Source organism: Xenopus laevis, chromosome 3L (genome assembly GCF_017654675.1).
Source record: "Xenopus laevis strain J_2021 chromosome 3L, Xenopus_laevis_v10.1, whole genome shotgun sequence".
NCBI lineage: Eukaryota > Metazoa > Chordata > Amphibia > Anura > Pipidae > Xenopus > Xenopus laevis.
Genome location: NC_054375.1, coordinates 106,419,452 through 106,441,038, shown reverse-complemented (window position 1 = coordinate 106,441,038; position 21,587 = coordinate 106,419,452). Strand labels below are relative to the sequence as shown.

General features: G+C 36.0%; 1 protein-coding gene across 2 annotated transcripts in view; it reads left to right on the top strand.

Moving 5' to 3' along the window:
• LOC108711380 (protein unc-13 homolog C) overlaps positions 1-21,587 on the top strand; it is a 240,663-nt gene that overhangs the window by 122,406 nt on the left and 96,670 nt on the right. For both annotated transcript variants that reach the window (XM_018253063.2, XM_041586773.1), the window contains exons 16-18: positions 3,129-3,218; positions 3,513-3,641; positions 13,716-13,849. In XM_018253063.2, coding sequence (XP_018108552.1) covers positions 3,129-3,218; positions 3,513-3,641; positions 13,716-13,849 — 353 coding nt within the window. The remainder of the gene's footprint in view (positions 1-3,128; positions 3,219-3,512; positions 3,642-13,715; positions 13,850-21,587) is intronic.

The window sequence follows — 21,587 nt, the reverse complement described above, 5'->3', positions numbered from 1 at the left end:
AGCTGTGTGACCTTGTTCACATTCTGTCTAAATATCCATAATATTACCGTCTCCAGAAAAAACACCGGAGTCACTTTTTTCAAGCAGCCATAATATATTTTACGTAATCCGTATCCACCGCTGTAGTAGTGTATACGTTGGCCTTGTAGGCATTATTTGCACACTGTTTTCTTCAACCCGCCATCGAGCTGTGTGACCTTGTTCCCATTCTGTCTAAATATCCATAATATTACCGTCTCCAGAAAAAACACCGGAGTCACTTTTTTCAAGCAGCATTCATATATTTTACGTAATCCGTATCCACCGCTGTAGTAGTGTATACGTTGGCCTTGTAGGCATTATTTGCACACTGTTTTCTTCAACCCGCCATCGAGCTGTGTGACCTTGTTCCCATTCTGTCTAAATATCCATAATATTACCGTCTCTAGAAAAACCACTTGAGTTACTTTTTTTCAAGCAGCATTCATATATTTTACGTAATCCGTATCCACCGCTGTAGTAGTGTATACGTTGACCTTGTAGGCATTATTTGCACAGTGTTTTCTTCAACCCGCCATCGAGCTGTGTGAGCTTGTTCACATTTTGTCTAAATATTGATAATATTATCGTCTCTAGAAAAACCACTTGAGTTACTTTTTTTCAAGCAGCATTCATATATTTTACGTAATCCGTATCCACCGCTGTAGTAGTGTATACGTTGACCTTGTAGGCATTATTTGCACACTGTTTTCTTCAACCCGCCATCGAGCTGTGTGACCTTGTTCACATTTTGTCTAAATATTGATAATATTATCGTCTCTAGAAAAACCACTTGAGTTACTTTTTTTCAAGCAGCATTCATATATTTTACGTAATCCGTATCCACCGCTGTAGTAGTGTATACGTTGACCTTGTAGGCATTGTTTGCCCAGTTTTTTTGGCCACAGCCACTGAAGCACAGAGGCCAGAAAAAATATGCCATATAAATGCTGAAAATAGTCATTTTTTGCCATACGTTGACTCAACGTATATGGCAAAAAATGACTATTTTCAGCATTTATGTGGCATATTTTTTCTGGCAACTGTGCTTCAGTGGCTGCAACCAAAAAAACTGGGCAAACAATGTCTACAAGGTCAACGTATGGCGAAAAATTACTATTTTCAGCATTTATATGGCATATTTTTTCTGGCAACTGTGCTTCAGTGGCTGCGTCCAAAAAAACTGGGCAAACAATGTCTACAAGGTCAACGTATGGCGAAAAATGACTATTTTCAGCATTTATATGGCATATTTTTTCTGGCAACTGTGCTTCAGTGGCTGCGTCCAAAAAAACTGGGCAAACAATGCCTACAAGGTCAACGTATGGCAGTTGTTTAAAGAGAACAGTAGATTACTAGCCAGCAAAGCTACCTAAGCTAAAATGTCCCTCAAATCCCTGCAGACTTCTGTCCCTCCAATACAGAGCAGTATCAAGCAGATTACTAGCCAGCAAACTTACTATCATCTGTCCCTGAAATCACTAACAGCTCTCCCCCTACACTATCTCTTCCAAGCACACACAGGCAGATTTTTCAGATACATTTTTGCCCTTGATCCCCCTCTGGCATGCCACTGTCCAGGTCGTTGCACCCTTTAAACAACTTTAAAATCATTTTTCTGGCCAGAAATGTCTTTTCTAGATGTTAAAGTTCGCCTTCCCATTGAAGTCTATGGGGTTCGCGAACCGTTCGCGAACCGCTCGCATTTTTGCGCAAGTTCGCGAATATGTTCGCGAACTTTTTTTCCGACGTTCGCTACATCCCTAATGTGTGGTAGCAAAATTGATGCAAGTTGCATCACTCCTGCTCAAAGTTAAACTTAAACGCAAAACTGCTCTGCCTATTGACTCAACCAACCATGACTCAGGGTGGCAGCATGCATTTCTATTTAAATTTTTAAGAATTTGACTTTCAAAAGTCCACCAAACAACTCCAAATTGATTGTAGGAGCCCCCCCCCCATAGGCCAAAACACCAGTTTGGCAGGTTTTAGATGGCAAATAGTCCAATTTGAATTCTTAAAGGGACAGTACATGTTCTTTGAACTGGAATCGAATTTGGGCTATTCCCTAGTCGAATTACTCTAAAACAAACTCATAATTCAAATAAAAAAAATTTTAAGTTTCAATTTGACCCTTGATGAATCTGCCCCTAAATGTGACTAAAATATCATTATCTAGTGTGAAATATAATGTGGTTGCATTTTATATGTGACTAAAATATAATAATAATTTTAAATGGTTTTAAATGTTACTCTATTTTAAATATGACTAAAATGTTATTATTCAAAATGGAAATGTATACTTGTACATATTAATAGATAGATGTAAGGGTTTCTGAAATTATGTCAGGAATTCAGGATATGGCTGCAATTGAAAGCATCAGTTACTATTGTACTATGGATTGATGTGTTACCTGTACATTTTTCATGAATTATTATGCTGGTGTCAGACACTGATCTTCATTTTAACACTATACAATATTTATTCAGCTACAACAGCCAATTTAACATCTTATAGAATATGTATATAGGTAGAGTTCAGCAATAGTTGGTATTGAGATTCGCAGGTTGCAATACATCCGCTTTGCAGTAAATGCCATTTAAAATGGTGTGGTCCCATAAAACATAACTGCCCATGAAAAAGCTGCCTCAAAGCATTTTTTTCTGATAATGTTATCAAATATATTTGATTTGTAAATCTGTTATAATGGGATCGTAGAAAAGCTTACAAAATCAATAAATACTTAATTCAGATAGTGCCCATTCATGTCTTCTACCAAACAAAAACTATTATCATGTTTGCTCTTGGTTGGCTATATGAAACATTAAAAAATAAACAAACAAGCAAACAAATGGTGATAAATATAGGCATATTAACATTTCCAACCACTATGTATAATATTTTACCCTTATCCATCCTTCACTAAAATAGATTACAGTATTCGTCCATCTCCATTTCCACAAAATTAGTAATATTAATAATGTGGAATATGTCGGCACTATATAAATAAATTATAATAATATCCTGAGATACATTTTTTAACCAGCATGGTGCTTTGATCATAGTTTTTTATTCATTATATATAATATGTCTGTATTTTTTGCAATAGGATAATTTTCCTGCTACTAATACAGAAAGGCTGCAGGACTTGAAATCAACAGTGGATCTTCTAACAAGCATCACGTTTTTCCGTATGAAGGTATTCTATGGTGTCCTCTTCAAAAACTAGCATTCTATATACTCATATTGTTGTTAAACCTCTTATTAGGTGATATTTGCTTAAACCTTTTGATTAAAGGAAAATATGAATAAAATATGTAAAAAAAAAAAAAAAAACATTCTGTGACATGATCCCCCATTACCACACACAGACATTTGAATGTGAGGGCTATATGAAAATTTCTAAATGACCCTCTGTTATTTAATTATTCATGCAAATACTAAATAAAAGTCTGAAAAAATTGGAACGTTTATATCTATAATTCTTTTGCAGGTTCTCGAACTCCAGAGTCCACCAAGAGCCAGCGCAGTAGTAAAAGATTGTGTGCGAGCATGCTTAGACTCTACCTACAAGTACATTTTTGTCAACTGTCATGATCTGTACTCACAGCTATTAGACCAGGTAAGATGTCAATATATTTTTATACATAAACATTATAGTTTTTGAACTATACCATAGCAAAAAGATATAACCTAATATTTTGTAGGGTTACAGTGCAAAATTGCTTAGATAAACTAGCATTTGCACAAAGATGAATAGAGTAGGTTTATTGTGTGGCAGGATCGGTATTTTACGATATTTCAAGATATTTAATTTGATCTAATCAGCTAAGAGAATACCAAAAGGGCACTGACTGGACATTTAGCTCTGATGAAAATTAACTGTTCTCCTGATGGAAATGATAAATGATTAAATTGGTGAGTGTGTGTATTCTGTCTGTAGTGGTTGTTCAAGAGTGCTTCATGAAAAATTGCATTAAAAATGTATATTTTTAATGGCTGATGAAACAGTTGAGTGGCCATTTATCAAAGGTCTAACTTTGGAGTTTTTTAGACCTCGAATGAACTCACAACTCGAATAGTTTCTAATTTAAGAAAAAACTTGAAGGTAAAAAACTAAAATCAGTGAGTTTGGGGGGATTTACAACCCTAAAACTAGAATTGATCAATTTTTCTGCAATAAATAAACTTTTTTTCAGGGGATACCATGGCTATTAACATCTTCAAATGGTTCTAGAGACCTCTGCCATTGACATGAGTCAATCTACATGAGTTTTTTGAAAACGTAAAAAATCTATTTTTGACTCAAAATTAACCTAGAATATTCACATTTTTCATGGAACACACAACTCGAACCTTAATAAATCTGCCCTTTAAGTCCATCTATATTAATCTATATCTTTGTCTACAGAATCGATGCAGCCTAGTAATCAGTAGTAACCAATACTGTATGTATCTAACAGTTGCTTGCTTACATGTACAGAGTTCATTGTAGGCAATGAAGTATGGATGTTTTCACTCTGTTTTTTTTATTGAAGATCTAATAAGTTTGTTCTTGTAATAAATTCTAGATTCTAATCTTAAAGAAAAAATATATGAGCAACAATGTGGGTCTCTATAAAAAATATTTTGCATAAAACAGCTCCTATGTAAATAACCTTGCTTCATGTAAATAAACCATTTTCATAATAATATACTATTTAGTAGTATGCACCTTTGGTAAGATTCTTTAAAGTGATACAGTCATGTTAATAGAGCTGCTCCAGCAGACTTCTGCACTGAAATCCATTTTCAAAAGAGCAAACTGATTTCTATATATAATTTTGAAATCTGACATGGGGGTAGACAGTTAGTTTCCCAGGAGCCCCCATTCATGTGACATGTGCTTTGATAAACTTCAGTCACTCTTTACTGCTGTACTGCAAGTTTGAGTGATATTGCAACCTTCCCAGCAGTCAGTAAGCTAACATAACATAGGGTATCATCCAACTGAAGATGAACCCATTCAAAAAAATGCAGAAGATAACCTGATTAAGGCTTGCCTTGGGGTGGGAAGTATAAAAACGTATAAACAAAATTCTTGGAACTAGCTGAAGAAGTCAGAGTGGGGCAACTACCCCTTCTTTCCCCCTTCTGCTGACACCCATGACCGGTGATAGTTCTCATAGCAATCAATCAGATCTTTGCTTTTGTTTATTAAAGGAAAACTATACCCCCAAACAATGTAGGTCTCTATAAAAAGATATTGCATAAAACAACTCATATGTAAAATCCTGCTTCATGTAAATAAACCATTTTCATAATAATATACTTTTCTAGTAGTATGTGCCATTGGGTGATCATAAGTAGAAAATTTCCATTTTAAAAAATAAGGGCCGCCCCCTGGGATCGTAGGATTCACTGTACTCACAAACAAACCAACAAACCATACATGTTAGGTCACATGAGCCAATTAACAGACAGAGTTGGGTCTTTTGCTTCCACACTTCTTCCTGTTACAGTTAGAGTTGTAGTATTTCTGGTCAGGTGATCTCTGAGACAGCACAGAGACCATCACAAAATGGTGGCTCAAGGCAAGAGATGTAAAAGGGCAATATTTACTTAAATATATATTCCATTTTGGTAAGATTCTTTAATATGCCACTTAATATGATATGAACTATCTGTTGCTTAAGTGTTCATTTTGGGGGTATAGTTTTCCTTTAACTGTTGAAATCTAATTGGTGATTGGTTGCTGTGGACAACATCACCTGTAATGCTTCACTCCACTCTTTACACAGCATGAAAAATAGGCCCCCTACTGTAGTTTTGGCTCACAGGTACAGATAATTTTTGTATTCAACTGAAGTGGACATTTTGAAAATTTACACCATAATAGCGTCAGCCATTGCTTTTCATAACCAGTGATTTGGACAGCATATAGATGCCGATATAGAACTATGAGACCATAGTTGTTTTGTGTGTCTTAACTGGTAAGAGGGAATGAAGTTCTTGTGACTGCAATTGTATAACTGAAAAAGCTCTAATTGATTCTATACATTTGCTTTTTTGCTTGAGTGGAGAAAAATTGCTACCACTGCAAAGGCTGGTGCTGAATATAAGGTTCCCATGGAAACCATAAGAAAATAAAAAGGCTTCTTTGTTTTACTTTAAAGTGTATAGAAGTATACGCTGATTAAATTGGATCCTCAACATCAACTGCTCTTTGATAACAAAGCAGAAATGCAGGGCAGGCGCTGAGCGATCTTTGTGCTAGCATTCCACTTCCTCTGTGACAGGCCAATTTACCCCTCCCTGATTAAGTTTGTTCTTTATGTATGGCTACAATAGTTCTTCAGTTTGGCTCATGAAAGTAGACAAATTTTACATTAAACATCCCATGTCTACAGTTATTATTCATATACTGTAATTATAAGAATAATAATTAAGGCGTAATTCACACCATTTTTCTTTTTCCTCTTCCACGTACTTATTCTTCCCCACATTCACTTTATTTTTCTCTGTCCCCTGTACAGACATATTTTAGGTTGCCTTATGCTTTCTATAAAATCTAATGAACACCATATTAATAAAATGGTTGAAAAAAAGTAAAAGTAAAAAAAGTTATTTTAAAGATTTCCATTATGTCACTACATTTTAAGAAGACGACATCTAAAGTTAGAATTTCTTTTAAGAGAGATGCTGTATTTTCAAGACCTTGTGGTTTATAGAGGAACACTAATAAACATTGATATCTCCCTGTGAACATTAAATAAACATCTGTGCTTTTAAATAATGGGCATAGGAAGGAAGGTATCACAAAGCTTTATAGTTTATTTACTAGTGTTCATTTATCACTGTGTGTGGCTATGTCAAGTGTTCCGAGGCTGCTGATATTAAAAGTAAGTTGTCTTTCTGGAAACAACCTGCAGATAAATGATTTTCTGTGTATGTGTTCAGTTTATTAAAACAGCCAGTATTCTTATATTTTTTTTAACATTTTCTCAATGGGTTTGGCCAATAAAAACATAAAAAACTGAATATATCTTTTCATAAAATGTTTCTTCTAAAGAAATTTAAAACATGCCTAGTCAGACAGCTTCTCATTGCAGGCTATGAAGCAGCTTGTAAGGACGAGAAATACAGTATAGATGTCCAGGTAGAAGACTGCACATTGCTATATGAGGAAATTAGATATGAGGTTGTGATAACTCGACTCAGAGGTGAGAGGGAGCTGGGTTAGTCAGTCTGTGGCCTTGATGAGGAGTTTTTTGAGGTAGGAGTCAGATTTATAGATTTTGTGCCCTCAATCACCCCACTTGCACCCCTTCTCACCAACCAGATATGGTAACTCCTGTTACCGCTACCACTTCCTTTGCATTTGCTTCCATTAGGGACTGGGTGGGCAATTAAAAAGGATGTCAATCTTCCACTCACAGGCGATACAAGGTTATATGTACCAAGGTATGTGTACAGCAGGGCATCATGATTGGTAGTGGTTTTTTTACATTCAAAAGCATTAATACAACATATTATTAAAAGGGACTTGTCACCTAGACATACACATCTGTGCAATAATAGTCATTTGCAAATTGAACAAGAAATCCAAATTAAAACTTCCATACCTGTTATAAACTGTTAAAACGTTAAAAAATCTCAGCTGTCAATCATATCTTGCCAGCCCTGCCTCTGTGCCTGAGGCATAGCAATTACTCTTACTTTCATTTTTGCACTTGCTAGAAGTCATTGACCTCCTAGCATGCCCCCTCCCACCCACTGTCTATAACTGCATAGCATGGGGATGGGCATCAGGTTTTAGGATGATGCAAAGCTTGCTGTGATCAGTTTACACAAAATGGCACCTGGCTATATGTTTTAATTGTCAATTCCAAAACAATGAATGGAACAAGATTTTAAAAGTGTATATACTGTTAAGTATTCACTTGACTATTTTAATCAATTTGGAATTATTTCTTAGGGTGTCAGATCCCTTTCAATATGGTGAAAGGCCAACAACATTAATGTGTGAAAGCTTGGTGTCTAGCCTTGAACAAGCTATAGAACATAAAAATCAGGAGTTTGCCCACCGTATTTGTGAAAAGTTACACAGCTGCCTTTGAGGGCAATAGTTTATAGAAAGGCACAAACAACACACCCCGGACTAGTGATGGGCAAAATCTGTCCCATTTTGCTTCACCAAACAGTAAAAAATGGAGATTCAAATTACAGAAAGACCCCTTATCCAAAAGACCACAAGTCCCTGGAAAATGGGTCCCATACCTGTATGTAATTGTTGCCCTTTACTTGTTAAAGGCCTTTGCTTGCTTACTTCAGTAGCCGGCAGTTATGTTAGAAGTAAGAAAGAACCTCAAAGAAATTGACATTCACATATGTAAAAAAAAATCACAATCACAGATAAAATTTAATTTGCTGCAAATAACTCTAGAAAAAAAAGAAAAAAGTTATGTTTAAATGGTGGAGTAATGTCACACACACACAGCTTTAAAGTGAGATACTTATTTTGGGATTAAATACTGTAATTTAGAAAATTTGTCATTTGCTTATATGGAGCAAAAGTGGGCATGTACACTATATACAGTATATATATGTAGGGCCCTATAGGGATACAGGCCCTATAGAGTTAATCTTTTCACCATTTCCTTGGGTTATTGGGTAGAATCCCTGTTACAAAATAACCTTTACAGTGATAGGCTGAGAGATTTGATGACACTGCTCTGACTCACTCCTATATAGTGTGTGCAGGGAGTGGCCACTTCCTCTTTTGCCTCTGGATGTGATTCCAGCTGGATGTGCTCAGGGGGACTGAGTGCAATAGGCCCAGAAGAAGGCATGTGTCCAAGTCGGGGACCAGGTAACCCCGTGAATGAGGAACAGATATACTAGGGCAGACTTGTCATAGTCTCTCTAGGAGAGAAAGGCAGATAGGATAGAGAGAAAGAGCAGCTGAAGCTCCAACAAGGATTTGCAGAAAGGGAGTAGCTTCCCAGAGGCTCTGTGTGTTGCCTCCAGTCAGGGACCTCAGTGAAGACGGAGTGTAGGGTAGAAGCTGCTTTCCTGAACTTCCAGGAGGGAAAGGTTGTACTGCATCTGCCTGTGTACTCTCTGTGTGAGCCTGCCTGTGATCTGTGTGAACTCTCAATATGCTGTTTTCCACAACTCCTGCGTGAGTACTGAAACCTGTGGTCATTTGCCCTTTTTGGCATAATAAACCGTTCCTGATTGTTAAGAACCTCCTGGCGCCCAAGTTGTTTTTGTGTGCACAGTAGCCTGGGGGGATGTAGTTGCACTACACCATAGAGGGAACAATTCCACTTAGCGAAGGCCCTGCCCTGGGTGTAAGTCACGTGTAACCCATGCTCTAGTGTTCTAGCTGGTGAATCAACCCCGAGTGGCCCAAATAGGTGTTACATATATATATATATATATATATATATATATATATATATATATATATATATATATATATATATATATATATATATATAAATCAGCAAGGGTGACAGCACTCCAAGGAAAGATCAGCAGGACAGCTTATATAATGCTAAAAAAATAGATAATGCTAAAAAAATAGAAAGGTTTATTGTGGACACAACTTATATAATGTGGGCATTATTTAAGTTGTCCTGTTGATTTTTCCTTGGAGTGCTGTCACCCTTGCCGATTTCTACATATGATTATACTTGTGGGTGTGCGCTCCCACACGCGGCTATATATATATATATATATATATATATATATATATATATATATATATATATATATATATATATATATATATATATATATATAAAGAAGTCCAAAAGCCGGCACAGCACGTCAAATGGTCATGGTTGCCTGGGTGCAAAACGCCCAAAAATGAAATGCAAATATGAAAAAGCTCGCACTCTCAGGTCTTATCACATCAAAAAAGTGTTTATTCAGAAAGTAGAATAACTGACGTTTCGGCTTGCACTCAAGCCTTTCTCAAAGTGGACTTTGAGAAAAGGCTTGAGTGCAAGCCGAAACGTCAGTTATTCTACTTTCTGAATAAACACTTTTTTGATGTGATAAGACCTGAGAGTGCGAGCTTTTTCATATTTGCATTTATATATATATATATATATATATATATATATATATATATATATATATATATATATATATATATATATATATATACGATATCCAAAGGTGCACTCCGTTAACACAGTAAAGTCCTGGGTGCCAGCCAAAGTGGGTAAATATTTGCGAAAAAGAGCGACACTCACAGGTTGTTTTCAGTGTAGATAAGTAGTGCTTTATTCCACTCTGGCAGAGTGGAATAAAGCACTACTTATCTTCACTGAAAACAACCTGTGAGTGTCGCTCTTTTTCGCAAATATATATATATATATATATACACATTCGTGGCACAATTATTTACAACAACGATGATCCCTAGAGGGATTTTATATATATATATATATATATATATATATATATATATATATATATACACACACACACACACTATACTATATATATATATATATATATATATATATATATATATATATATATATATATATATATATACACATACTCACATGGCTTACTGTGTTACTCTATTTAAATAGATAATTCTCCTTCAGACCTTGCAAGGTGCAAGGTATAATAAACAGTATTGAAAATACAAAAAAAAAAGAACTAAAGTGCTCTCAGATATTGCTGTCTATTAAAAGCAATGTAGGAAACACCCACTTTGTATAGGAAAACCCCACTTTTTTTATTGTACAACTATAACAAACACACTCGACACTCAAAGTGCTACCCCTATCAACTGGATGATGCTAAAATAATAAATAACAATAAAATAAACAACAATGGATGGGTAGCCAAAACCCCATTACATTACATTACATTTGTATGATTAGGCAGTCATACAGATTACATGTATATATCATATCCATTGTGTAGCTGCTTATTTATTATAATCCTCCTTTATTTATATTGAACCAGGAGGAAACCCATGCCTAACATAGAGAATATGTAAATTCATAACAAATATTGTTGTCTGGTTGAACCTGAAATTAGGACCCAAGTGTGTCATCCTACAACTGTCATTCAACAAAGTATTCATAGCCACAGACTGATTCCTGCAGTAAATACTTACTGCCCATGAAGCACAACATTTCTCTTCATGCTTAGCGATACAACTGAGGCACTTGCTCATATCTCATTTTTATGATCTAGGATTGCTGACTTTTCAGGAAAGGTGATTTCACTATCATCATACACAACATTATATAATCAAGTCAAACCAGTTCACATGGAGTTGCTATATTTTGGATTCAATGTTATATTTGAAGTATGCTGGAAAGTGTGCTAGCAATATGAAAACATCATCTGCTGGTGATTTTTGCTGTGTAATACTCTTTTGTTGATGGTAATCACATGGAATTAAGCAGAGCTAGATTTTCATCAAGCAAGGAGCAAACAAGGTCATCCTGACTGACTGACCAAATCTGTGCAGAAAACCATGATACACTGAAAGTCATCACTGTAGAAAATGGACTGAAATACATTTAATTTGGGATTTAACTGTTTTTCCTAGTAAGGAATGCACAATCCCCACTACAGTGCTGATCCTAAGATTAAAGGGGTTGTTTATGACTATAAGTACAATGTGCAAATTGATCCAGGGTTTGCCTGTGTTAATGGCTGGACCGCACTCAATTTAAAAAGGATGTGGGAGAGAATGAGTGTCAACAAATGCAACAATATGAAGGTGCAAGGAGCACATTTTTAAGTACCTTCAATGAAAGGGGTTTTGTTTTGTGCAACAACTATGGGGAATTTGCAAAGTAAGAATAGCATTTGCATTCCTTAATGGCCCATTTAGTTTACCTCTATTTCAAATAATATATACTATAGGTGTGGGCATTTACTAGAGGTACTGCAAATTGTATGCATGTAGAGAGAGAGCGGTGGATAGACAAAGACATGTTAGATGACATTCAATTGAGTTTTAACAAACCTCCAATTTGTAAAAACTGTGTTTTTATAGAATACCAGCCATTGAGAGTTCATTTGATATGATCATTTGGTTTTGTGCATCTACTGTATTTCGACTGATTTCTATGAGAAGAGAATCTATTGTTTATGCTTGGCTTTGAGTTATTGGACTCTAATTAATTTCACTCTCTGACTTTATAGAATGCAAATGTACTGGACTACTTCTATTATATACATTTGTATATTTTTTTGTAATATACTGACATAAAGAACTTAATTAAATTTTTTCCAGTTTCAGTGACCCAAGACTCATTTTGTATCAGATTTCATTGGTGAAAAATTGGATCCTTTCCCTGTGGATGGGCCAAAGGTCAACTTAAACTGTAGCAATGTGTTTCAGTGAAGTGGAATGAGACCGGGTGTAATAAAGCAGGCAACTATTAGTTGTGAGTGAGTGTGTGTATAGGCAAGCTTTCTGCTTAAGAAACAAAAAATAGACCTTGGAAAATGTAGTGAAGAATGGCAGACTGGAAAAAAACTTCACACACCATATAGTTTTGGTCTTTGCATAGGTTTTTATGTATATCTGTACTCTTTGTGGGATCATAGTAGAGCAGGTCCAATAAACTAAATACATGTTGGGCTTGTTCATCTAACCCTCTATTGGATGTGTCCTATAGACACAGGATATCAGAAGCAAATGATCAGCTATACAAGCATTATAGACACAGAGAAGAGTCAGATAACTGTCACTGCAAAATTTTTTGTTCCCAAAAATAAAAACCAAATAGCACATAAAGCTATTAATGCATATTAAGGCTACAGAGCTGATGACTAGAACTTAGAAGAATAAGACCTGCCATCATTGAGTTACTTTAAATATTCTGCTCCTGTGTTGCAGTTTGTTGTATGCACACTAAATCTTGTCATGCAGCACTTTTTATTGATGAAGAGCAATAGTTCTGCATGAAGTAATGAAGTATACAAAAATATAAGTTCATAAACCAGGGGCAAATTTCATGAAACTGCAACTTTTTAATGAAATGCATTGGTGTCAACGGGAAGATGAAATTACATGGCAGTTTAGGTCATTTAAGCTCTGTCCATATCTATAGCAGATACATTGACCAAGTTGACCAACACCCTTCTTTAATTTTTCATAACTTATGCACTGTAGTGAATGCAGCTCTCCAGAGTGTGCAAAACAGACAAATTCTAGGGTGGATTTGCAAAAACATTTGCCACTATATAAACCACAAATTTCACCACAAAAACTGTACAAAGAGAAAAACATTTGCATATCCCTATTTGAATAGAACCTTTTAAAATGTCTTCCCTCTAGTTAAGTTAATCTGACTGTTTTGGTAAAATAAAATATAGTTATTCTTCCGATATATACTGTATTCTCCTCGTCTCCAATACTCCTTCTGGCAATATGTGTTAACTATGTGTAACCTAACCATGTTATTTCCTCCTCTATCACAAAATACAGATAAGAGAAAAAAGAAGGTTCTAGCAGAATGTGCCTTAGATGCTGTAAGGCTGTTGTCTGTGAATGTGCCTGAGAATGTGCCTTAATGTTGTAGATGTATTTGGCATCTGGGAACAGACTGCTGATTATGACAAACTTTAATTGTGGCTTCTTCCATAGAGGCCAATAGTTTTTGACAAACTGATAAATATTTTTTTAGAAGATGTATATAATTATTTGTTAATATTTCAGGGTAAGAAACAGGATATTCCTCGAGAAGATCAAGGGCCAACCATAAAAAACCTGGATTTCTGGCCAAACCTTATCACTTTGATGGTTACCATTATTGATGAAGATAAAATATCTTATACGCCTGTCTTAAACCAGTAAGTATCATTCTAGTATTACAATTCCGAATGTCTAATGTCATCAGGCTATACCTTGCGGTTGTCAGCATTATATCTTTTTTAAGTACAATATGCATATGATTGTAAAAAAGAGATTTTTCCTTTCTGTTAGCATCAGTATACTATATTTGCACACATTTAAGATTTAATTAGTTCTTTAAAAACTAGCACCGTTCTAGAAAAGAAGGCTAGAGTGCTTGAAATAGGTTAGCCAAATGGTTCTATGTAATCTGATAATAGCTACCATTCAGCAATACTTTATAGATTATCTCATGCTATTGATTGCAAAGTTTGTGTGTGTGTGTGTGTATATATATATATATAAAGTTCAAGAGGACCCGCACACCTTGGTTAGTGAACCAAAAATTTCTTTATTTTTCAAACTTGTGCATCCAACGTTTCGACCCACATTAGGGCCTTTATCAAGGCCCTAATGTGGGTCGAAACGTTGGATGCACAAGCTTAAAAAATAAAGAAATTTTTGGTTCAATAACCAAGGTGTGCGGGTCCTCTTGAACTTTACATAAATACTTTGACCCAGCACCCACGTTCATGGAAGACTGGTTCAGAGTGCAAGCGTCTGATTCAGGTTATATATATATATATATATATATATATATATATATATATATATACATACACACTTTAATGCAAGAATAAAAACAAACATATTTTGGAAGTATATACAGGTTATTGACAAACAGATAGGGTTGGACCAGAGCATTGGGGGCCCACAGGGGCTGCAAAACAAAGGGCCCTCCTAGCAGTCCCCCGGGGCCCCCTTGCAGCCGCCTATCATCAGCCATATGCAAAATGTGCGTAAGACACGCTGCAGCAACAGCTGATCGGCCAATCAGGTCTGGGCCAACCCTACAGATATACTGTATATATTTATATATATATATATATATATATATATATATATATATATATATATATATATATATATATATAATAGTCTGGAAGCCGGCACTGCTCATCAATGGGTTAAAGTTGCCTGGGTGCAAAAAAGCCCAAGAAATAAATAGAAAGATGATAGAGCTCGCACTCACAGGACTTACAAGGTCAAAAAGTGTTTATTTCAAACAAAAAAACGACTAAAGTTTCGGCTTGCACTCAAGCCTTTCTCAAAGTGAGATAGGCTTGAGTGCAAGCCGAAATATATATATATATATATATATATATATATATATATATATATATATACACACTATAAACAGTCACAAATCCTGCTGTGACAAATGTCCCAATCAGTCAATTACACACACAAAAAAAACTTTCCTTGAAGGTACTTGCGTTAATATGGTCTTCTTGTACTTACATATATTTGTGCTTGGTGCTACTGCCTTTCTTCAGTCCTCTGTTCCCAATTGAGAACTGTTGCATCTATTGACATGGGAATTATGGATCAACTGTCGACTCCAAACCAGCCAGTCGATCCAGGGTTTCAACAGTTGCCTGTATCAATAAGAATTGGATGTATGGGTCACTCTCATGGAGATCAAAGAAAGGAAGGATCGGCACACAGGAACAGATGCAATGTGGGGTAAACCCCTAAGCGTTTATTGTGTCATATGTTGCACAACGTTTCGGGGGCACGCCCCTTCGTCACCTGACGAAGGGGTGTGCCCCCGAAACGTTGTGCAACATATGACACAATAAATGCTTAGGGGTTTACCCCACATTGCATCTGTTCCTGTGTGCCGATCCTTCCTTTCTTTGATTTACATTGGATATCGTGGGAGTGCCGTCTCCCCAGAGGATTGTGCACCAGGCAATTGATTAAGGAAGGCCAGTGTGCGCGCTCACACAGTTTTCTCACTCTCATGGAGAACACCAGAAATTAAACTAAGTAGACTTTTTCAGCATATATGCATCTGTTCATGTTAAAGTGTTGGCACAACTGTAGCACTGGAACTTACAGTACATAAAATATCACATATTGCATACAATAGAGGTTCTACTATAGAGAGCCATGTTGTTCATTTATATCATATGAACATAATTTACTCAGTGACTAAAATGTATCTCTCAGATTATGTCTTCTATAGCCTTCACCGGTGACTCAGCTGAAACTTGACAATCATATTAAAGGCTGTAGCCATGGGGACACTGAAGGTCCCTTTTGGCAAGTTTCTTAAGTATCCGGTATGGCTCCAGCCGCAGGGAAAAATCAGTATTATTATTTGCTTAGCATGCATAAGCACTGAATACTGATAGTGGGAATGCTGCCTCTGGCTAAATAACATAATTAAGTGCCAATCTTTCTTAAATCTAACATTGTTACCTTCCCCATACAAACAATCCTGAGAATGCTCAGAACTGCACATAATCCCATTCTTCAAATGTCTAAACTGTGTGTCTTGTTCAGTATTAACAATAAATTATAGACAGGCAGCTGGTATATAAACAACAATTGATCTGCATCATATGTATTATCCAGCCATAGATTACATAACTGCATACTACATATATTATATTGCACATTTAATTGAGTTAAAAATATCTTCTCTAGGGGACCAGGTAATAGAAAATGCCTGCTCATCGTTCTCATTTATCCTCCCACTTGCAACCTGCAATCAAAAAAAGGGAAGCACAGAAACCCTCTTTTTCTGTATTATGTTCCATCACTTTTATAAACCAGCCTTGAAACACATATGCAGTCAATTATAAGACAGACCTAGAAAGGTTAGCTGTCATTTATCTAAACTTCATGCTTATTTTAATGCAGTTTGTAGGGAGGTGAAAAATATTTTTTATATTTCAAAATGTAAATTATTGGGCAACCCCTAAGGTTGGCCTGGAGGGAAACCCCCTTCATGAGCCTATATAAGCAAATGCCAGAGCTGTGCATTTCCTTATCAGCCTAGGGACATCAAGCAGGCAGGACTTAAGACTCTTGTGGCCAGACCAGGGGAGGCTGATTCCTTCAGGACTAGTAAGTGGCTAGTAGTGGGGTGCGGGCTCACTCTAGGAGTGAGAGTTAGATAAGCTAATTAGGAAGGACAGTCTATTGTCCTGACGAGGAGTGAGTAGATTGGGGTAGAGCCCTTGAAGTGATTGTGCACCAGTTAGGAAATTGAGAGGGTTCAGGTGTAGGTTAGAGGGAACCTATGGGACATGTAGTGAGACAGCCAAGGGAAGCTTGTGTGCTGTATGTGAACGCAACAGAGAAGAGGGGAGCCTAGAGAGAGAAAAGAAGGCTCCCTATTACAGCTAATGATACAAGGAAAGTGTTCATCCACATTACAGTAACACTGGAGGATTTGTGAGAGGAACACTGTGTGAGAGAGTGAGAATTGTACCTTTGGAGAAGTGTTCATTGTGTTACTAATGGCCTTGAGTCGGCCACCAGAGCCCTGGTCTGTAACCTGCCACTGCAAAAAGCTGATCTCAATAAAAGTCTGCTCTGGTTCATTGCTGTGTACCATGACTACTTCTTGCACTAAATGTCATATGTATGACTTTAAAGGAACAGTAACATAAAAAACAAGTATTTTAAAGTAATAATAATACAATGCAGTGTTGCCCTGCACTGTTGAAACTGCTGTGTTTGCGTCAAAAATACTACTATTGTTTATATAAATAAGCTGCTGTGTAGCAATGAGGGCAGCCATCCAAAGGAGAAAAGGCTCAGGTTACACAGCCGATAGCAGATAAGCTCTGTATAACATAATGGTGTTATCTGTTATACACTATTTAACCTGTGTAGTGATGGGCGAATGTATTCGCCAGGTACGAATTCGCGGCGAATTTGCGCGATTCGCCGCCAGCGAATAAATTCGCAAAACGCCCGCTAAAATTCGCGGAAAAAAATCGCCGTAAAAAACGGGCGCCGTTTCGCGAATTTCGCGAATTTTTCGGCGAAGCAAAAATTCGCCCATCACTAAACCTGTGCCATATAGCCTTTTTTCAATTTCCACCATTGCTAAACAGCAGCTTTTTTATACGAACTATAGTAGTGTTTCTGAAGCAAACAGATCAGTTTTACCAGTGCAGAGCAACAGTACATGATATTTTCATTACTTTAAAACAGGCTATAATTTGTTGTATAATTTGGTGTTACTGTTCCTTCTACTATAATGGATTTTTACCAGCCATTGGTAAGTTTTCTCAAGGTGCTTATTGTTCACTTACTAAGAAAGTGCAATGTCTATGTTACAAGTATGGCAGACAGCAAAATGTCATCCCCAAGTTGCATCAGAAAAAAACATAATTGTACTTCTCAATTTGCTGTGCAGTCTGCACTTGGCAGGACTGAACGAACACAGGGCACCACATGGCTGGAACATAGCTTTCCCATTTGTATACCTTTTAGGATGCACAAGCCAAGAGTATAAGTGGAAGAGTATGGTTTCATTGGGCAATATTGTGCCCCTTTAGCCCTCCAGAACTTGCATCCCTGTTTATAAAAAAAAGAACCATTTAAACTGTACCACATTTAATAACAAACGCGTGACTTTTTTTCTATTGCGTCCCTAGCCATAACACCTCTAAGCTCCGCATGCTTATTTTTAAACAAATATTTTAAATAATCCAAAACCTTCAGAAGGAGGCAGCAAATATAAAAGATAAAAGATGCCAGGTTTCCTGACAATGTCATTCTTCATCTTTATGAGCAGTGAAATTAGAAAATGAGTGGCTTACGCCCTTTCCCTGCATGAGGCCTCTATACTTCCAGACACTGCATTCAGCAATCATGTCTGTTTGTAAACCCAGGTAATCATGAATATATGATTGCAATTCTAAACAATTATGCTTTACTGTGATAGCATTCTGAAGTATTCCTTCATTGTTTAATAGAAATGCCAGCATGCGGATTGCCTGGATCATTTACCTAAACAATGCTTAAGGATTTCAATATCTAAATAAAATGCATTTATCTGTAATACCAATAAAAATTATTAACAAAATGCAGAACCCTGCAGACATGTGAGCAATCACAAATTCTCTTGCAAGATAACTTAGGTTGTATTTGCTAGCAATACCACATGCTTTCTTTGTAAGATGAAAAACATACATGTTGGGGGGAAATGTAATAACATTTGCAAAGAGAACAAATTTGCAAATACAAATTTGCATGTGGCACTGTAAAATTCTCCATTAATCTTTTATTGCGCATTGCGAACATTTAAAACCTGCGTGAGGGGAAAAGTATTCCCAAAGGCATAATTGTTAATTTTGCGAACATTTATTCACATTGTGAACGTATAGCGGATGTTTGCGTTAGCAACCAATATTACACTCCCCCATTCCCCCATTGAAAATTGTATTGTTGATTTAAATAAAGTTCTTTCAGCATAGAGTAATTAAGTTACTGTTTGTATGCCAGTGTAACACTTGAGGTAGTAGACATTGAAATGTTAACATCGTTATCGCAGACCCCATATTGTAGATAGATAGATAGATAGATGGATAGATAGATAGATAGATAGATACAACATAGATGCACAAAACAACACAAAGCAACAAAATGCTCCAATACAGAATGAGTAACAAAGAACATGGGGTTTGTATCCCCAGCCACCCCACATATACATATTTCACACCTGTATATATATATATATATACCTGTATATTGATTATTTTCAACTCATTTTAGAAATTGGGAACACCTATGATGACATTATAGCATGGATAACATGCACTTAGACATAAATACAACAGATGTTGTGTTATTGACTACAGCACAGTAAATTAAATCACCAAGATTCCCCCAGGTCAGTAGTATGTATGATACATTCTGCTGAGCACACAGAGATAAAGAAAATTGAATATCTATATAACCCAACCATGAATCACTTTTTGACATATCTTTGTACTGAACTGTGTGTATCTACAAAAAATATGAACAGGAAAAGCTCCCATCGATTTGCAGAAGATTTTCCTCAACAACAGGAGTGACTTGCTTAATTAATATAAACTGCTTATTTTCCTTGATGTTGCAGTTTCATGGGATCTTAGGTGCAATGTACTGTGCTATTAATGTGAAAAGCTGAACAGAATGAATCTAAAAAATAGGTATCCTCACAAGTATCCAGTATATAACACCAGCTTTTTTATTGCAGATGACTCTCTTAATATTTGTGAAAACATTTTATGGCCATGGCTATATAACTCTTTTCCCCTCAACTAAAATAAAGGTATCCAGCTTCATCCCAGCACATAAACTCTTACTATGGTGAATTGCTAACATAATAAAATACTTTAAAGTATGCAAGTAGAAGAAACAGAATCAAGTGAATATATGGACTAAATTGTGCATAGAAAAGCCCAAAGAACAGACAAATGGATCAGCTGTTGTCTCTGACAATAAAATGGCCTATTATTTTCATGGCTTTGGGCATTCAAATAAAAATGTCTCCCAATGTTGCATAATTATATATGAAGCCTACAGAAAACAAAAAAAAAAACAATAATGCTTATTTCTAATTCACTGAACCAGTAAAGTCCTCCGATATCCCAAGAGCAGTGCTTGGAGGATGGAAACTCTGTTCTTTGGGATAACTTACAGACTCATAATCATTTGGGATGTAGTGTGCATGCACTCAACCACAGACATTTGTACTATAAAATCATTGGATGAAAGCCTTCCTCACAAAAGTACCTTTTAAGTGTTGAATCAGTCGATGATCCTGCAAATGAGACTGCTTGAGTAACATGCTAGCAATCTTCTATCCCTCTAACACATGCCTGTTTCCATTCAACAACATTGTTAATTATTGCACAGCTTGTTTAATCACAGCGGATACTGCAGTAGAATACATAAAAGCCATGAATATCTTGTAAAGTTTATCCTTATAAACGGTGAGTTCTGATGTCATCAATTATAAACGGTGAGGTCTGATGTAATGTCTTATCACATGACTCACTGAGATGTGTGTATTATAATAAATAAAGTACCCCCAGTTGCAAAATATGAGGGTATTAGAAGTTACCTCGGAGTTCCATGACCTGTATAAAAACACTCGGCCTTCGGCCTCATGTTTTAATATAGTCACGAAACTCCTTGGTAACTTATAATATCCTTATATTTTACAAGAGGGTGTACTTTATTCACTATATAAATGGCGCTTATTGATTATGTCATTGGCTATAACCAGAGTTTACTGGTGTCATTTCTGACACATGACTCACTGAAATTTGTTTATTATAATAAAGTACCCCCTGTTTCAAATTATGGGGATATTAGAAGTCACCTCCGTGTTCCATGACCTGTATAAAAACACTAGGCCAACACTCATTGAACTTCTGTTATTTATAACTGTATAATATCCTTATATTTACAAGAGGGGGTACTTTATTTACTATATAAAATGAAAATACTATCATGGTATAGAGGTAATATTTAGCTTTCTGGTAATAATACCGCATTAGCATTGACTTTCTTTATTGACAGTGCTCATAAATTTAATTACTTGCACACCACCATCTATATTTAGAGAAACCAGGTTATATGAGAGGAGGTATACACTTTGCATTTCCTTCTCGAGGGAAAAATCTAATTAGAGTATCAAAAATTTAAATTTTAATACTGCAGAGTTTTAGAGTAGAAGTCTAAGTTATCCTAGGAAAAATGTTAGCTGTTTTTTTAATCTGAGTGTTTCAAAAGTTTTTTGAGCTGTTAAAATCACAAATGCGGGTTTCATTTTTTTCACAATTTTGTTAAATTGAGTTTTTTATGTTTGTATTTTTTAATAAATAACGAATATTCAAG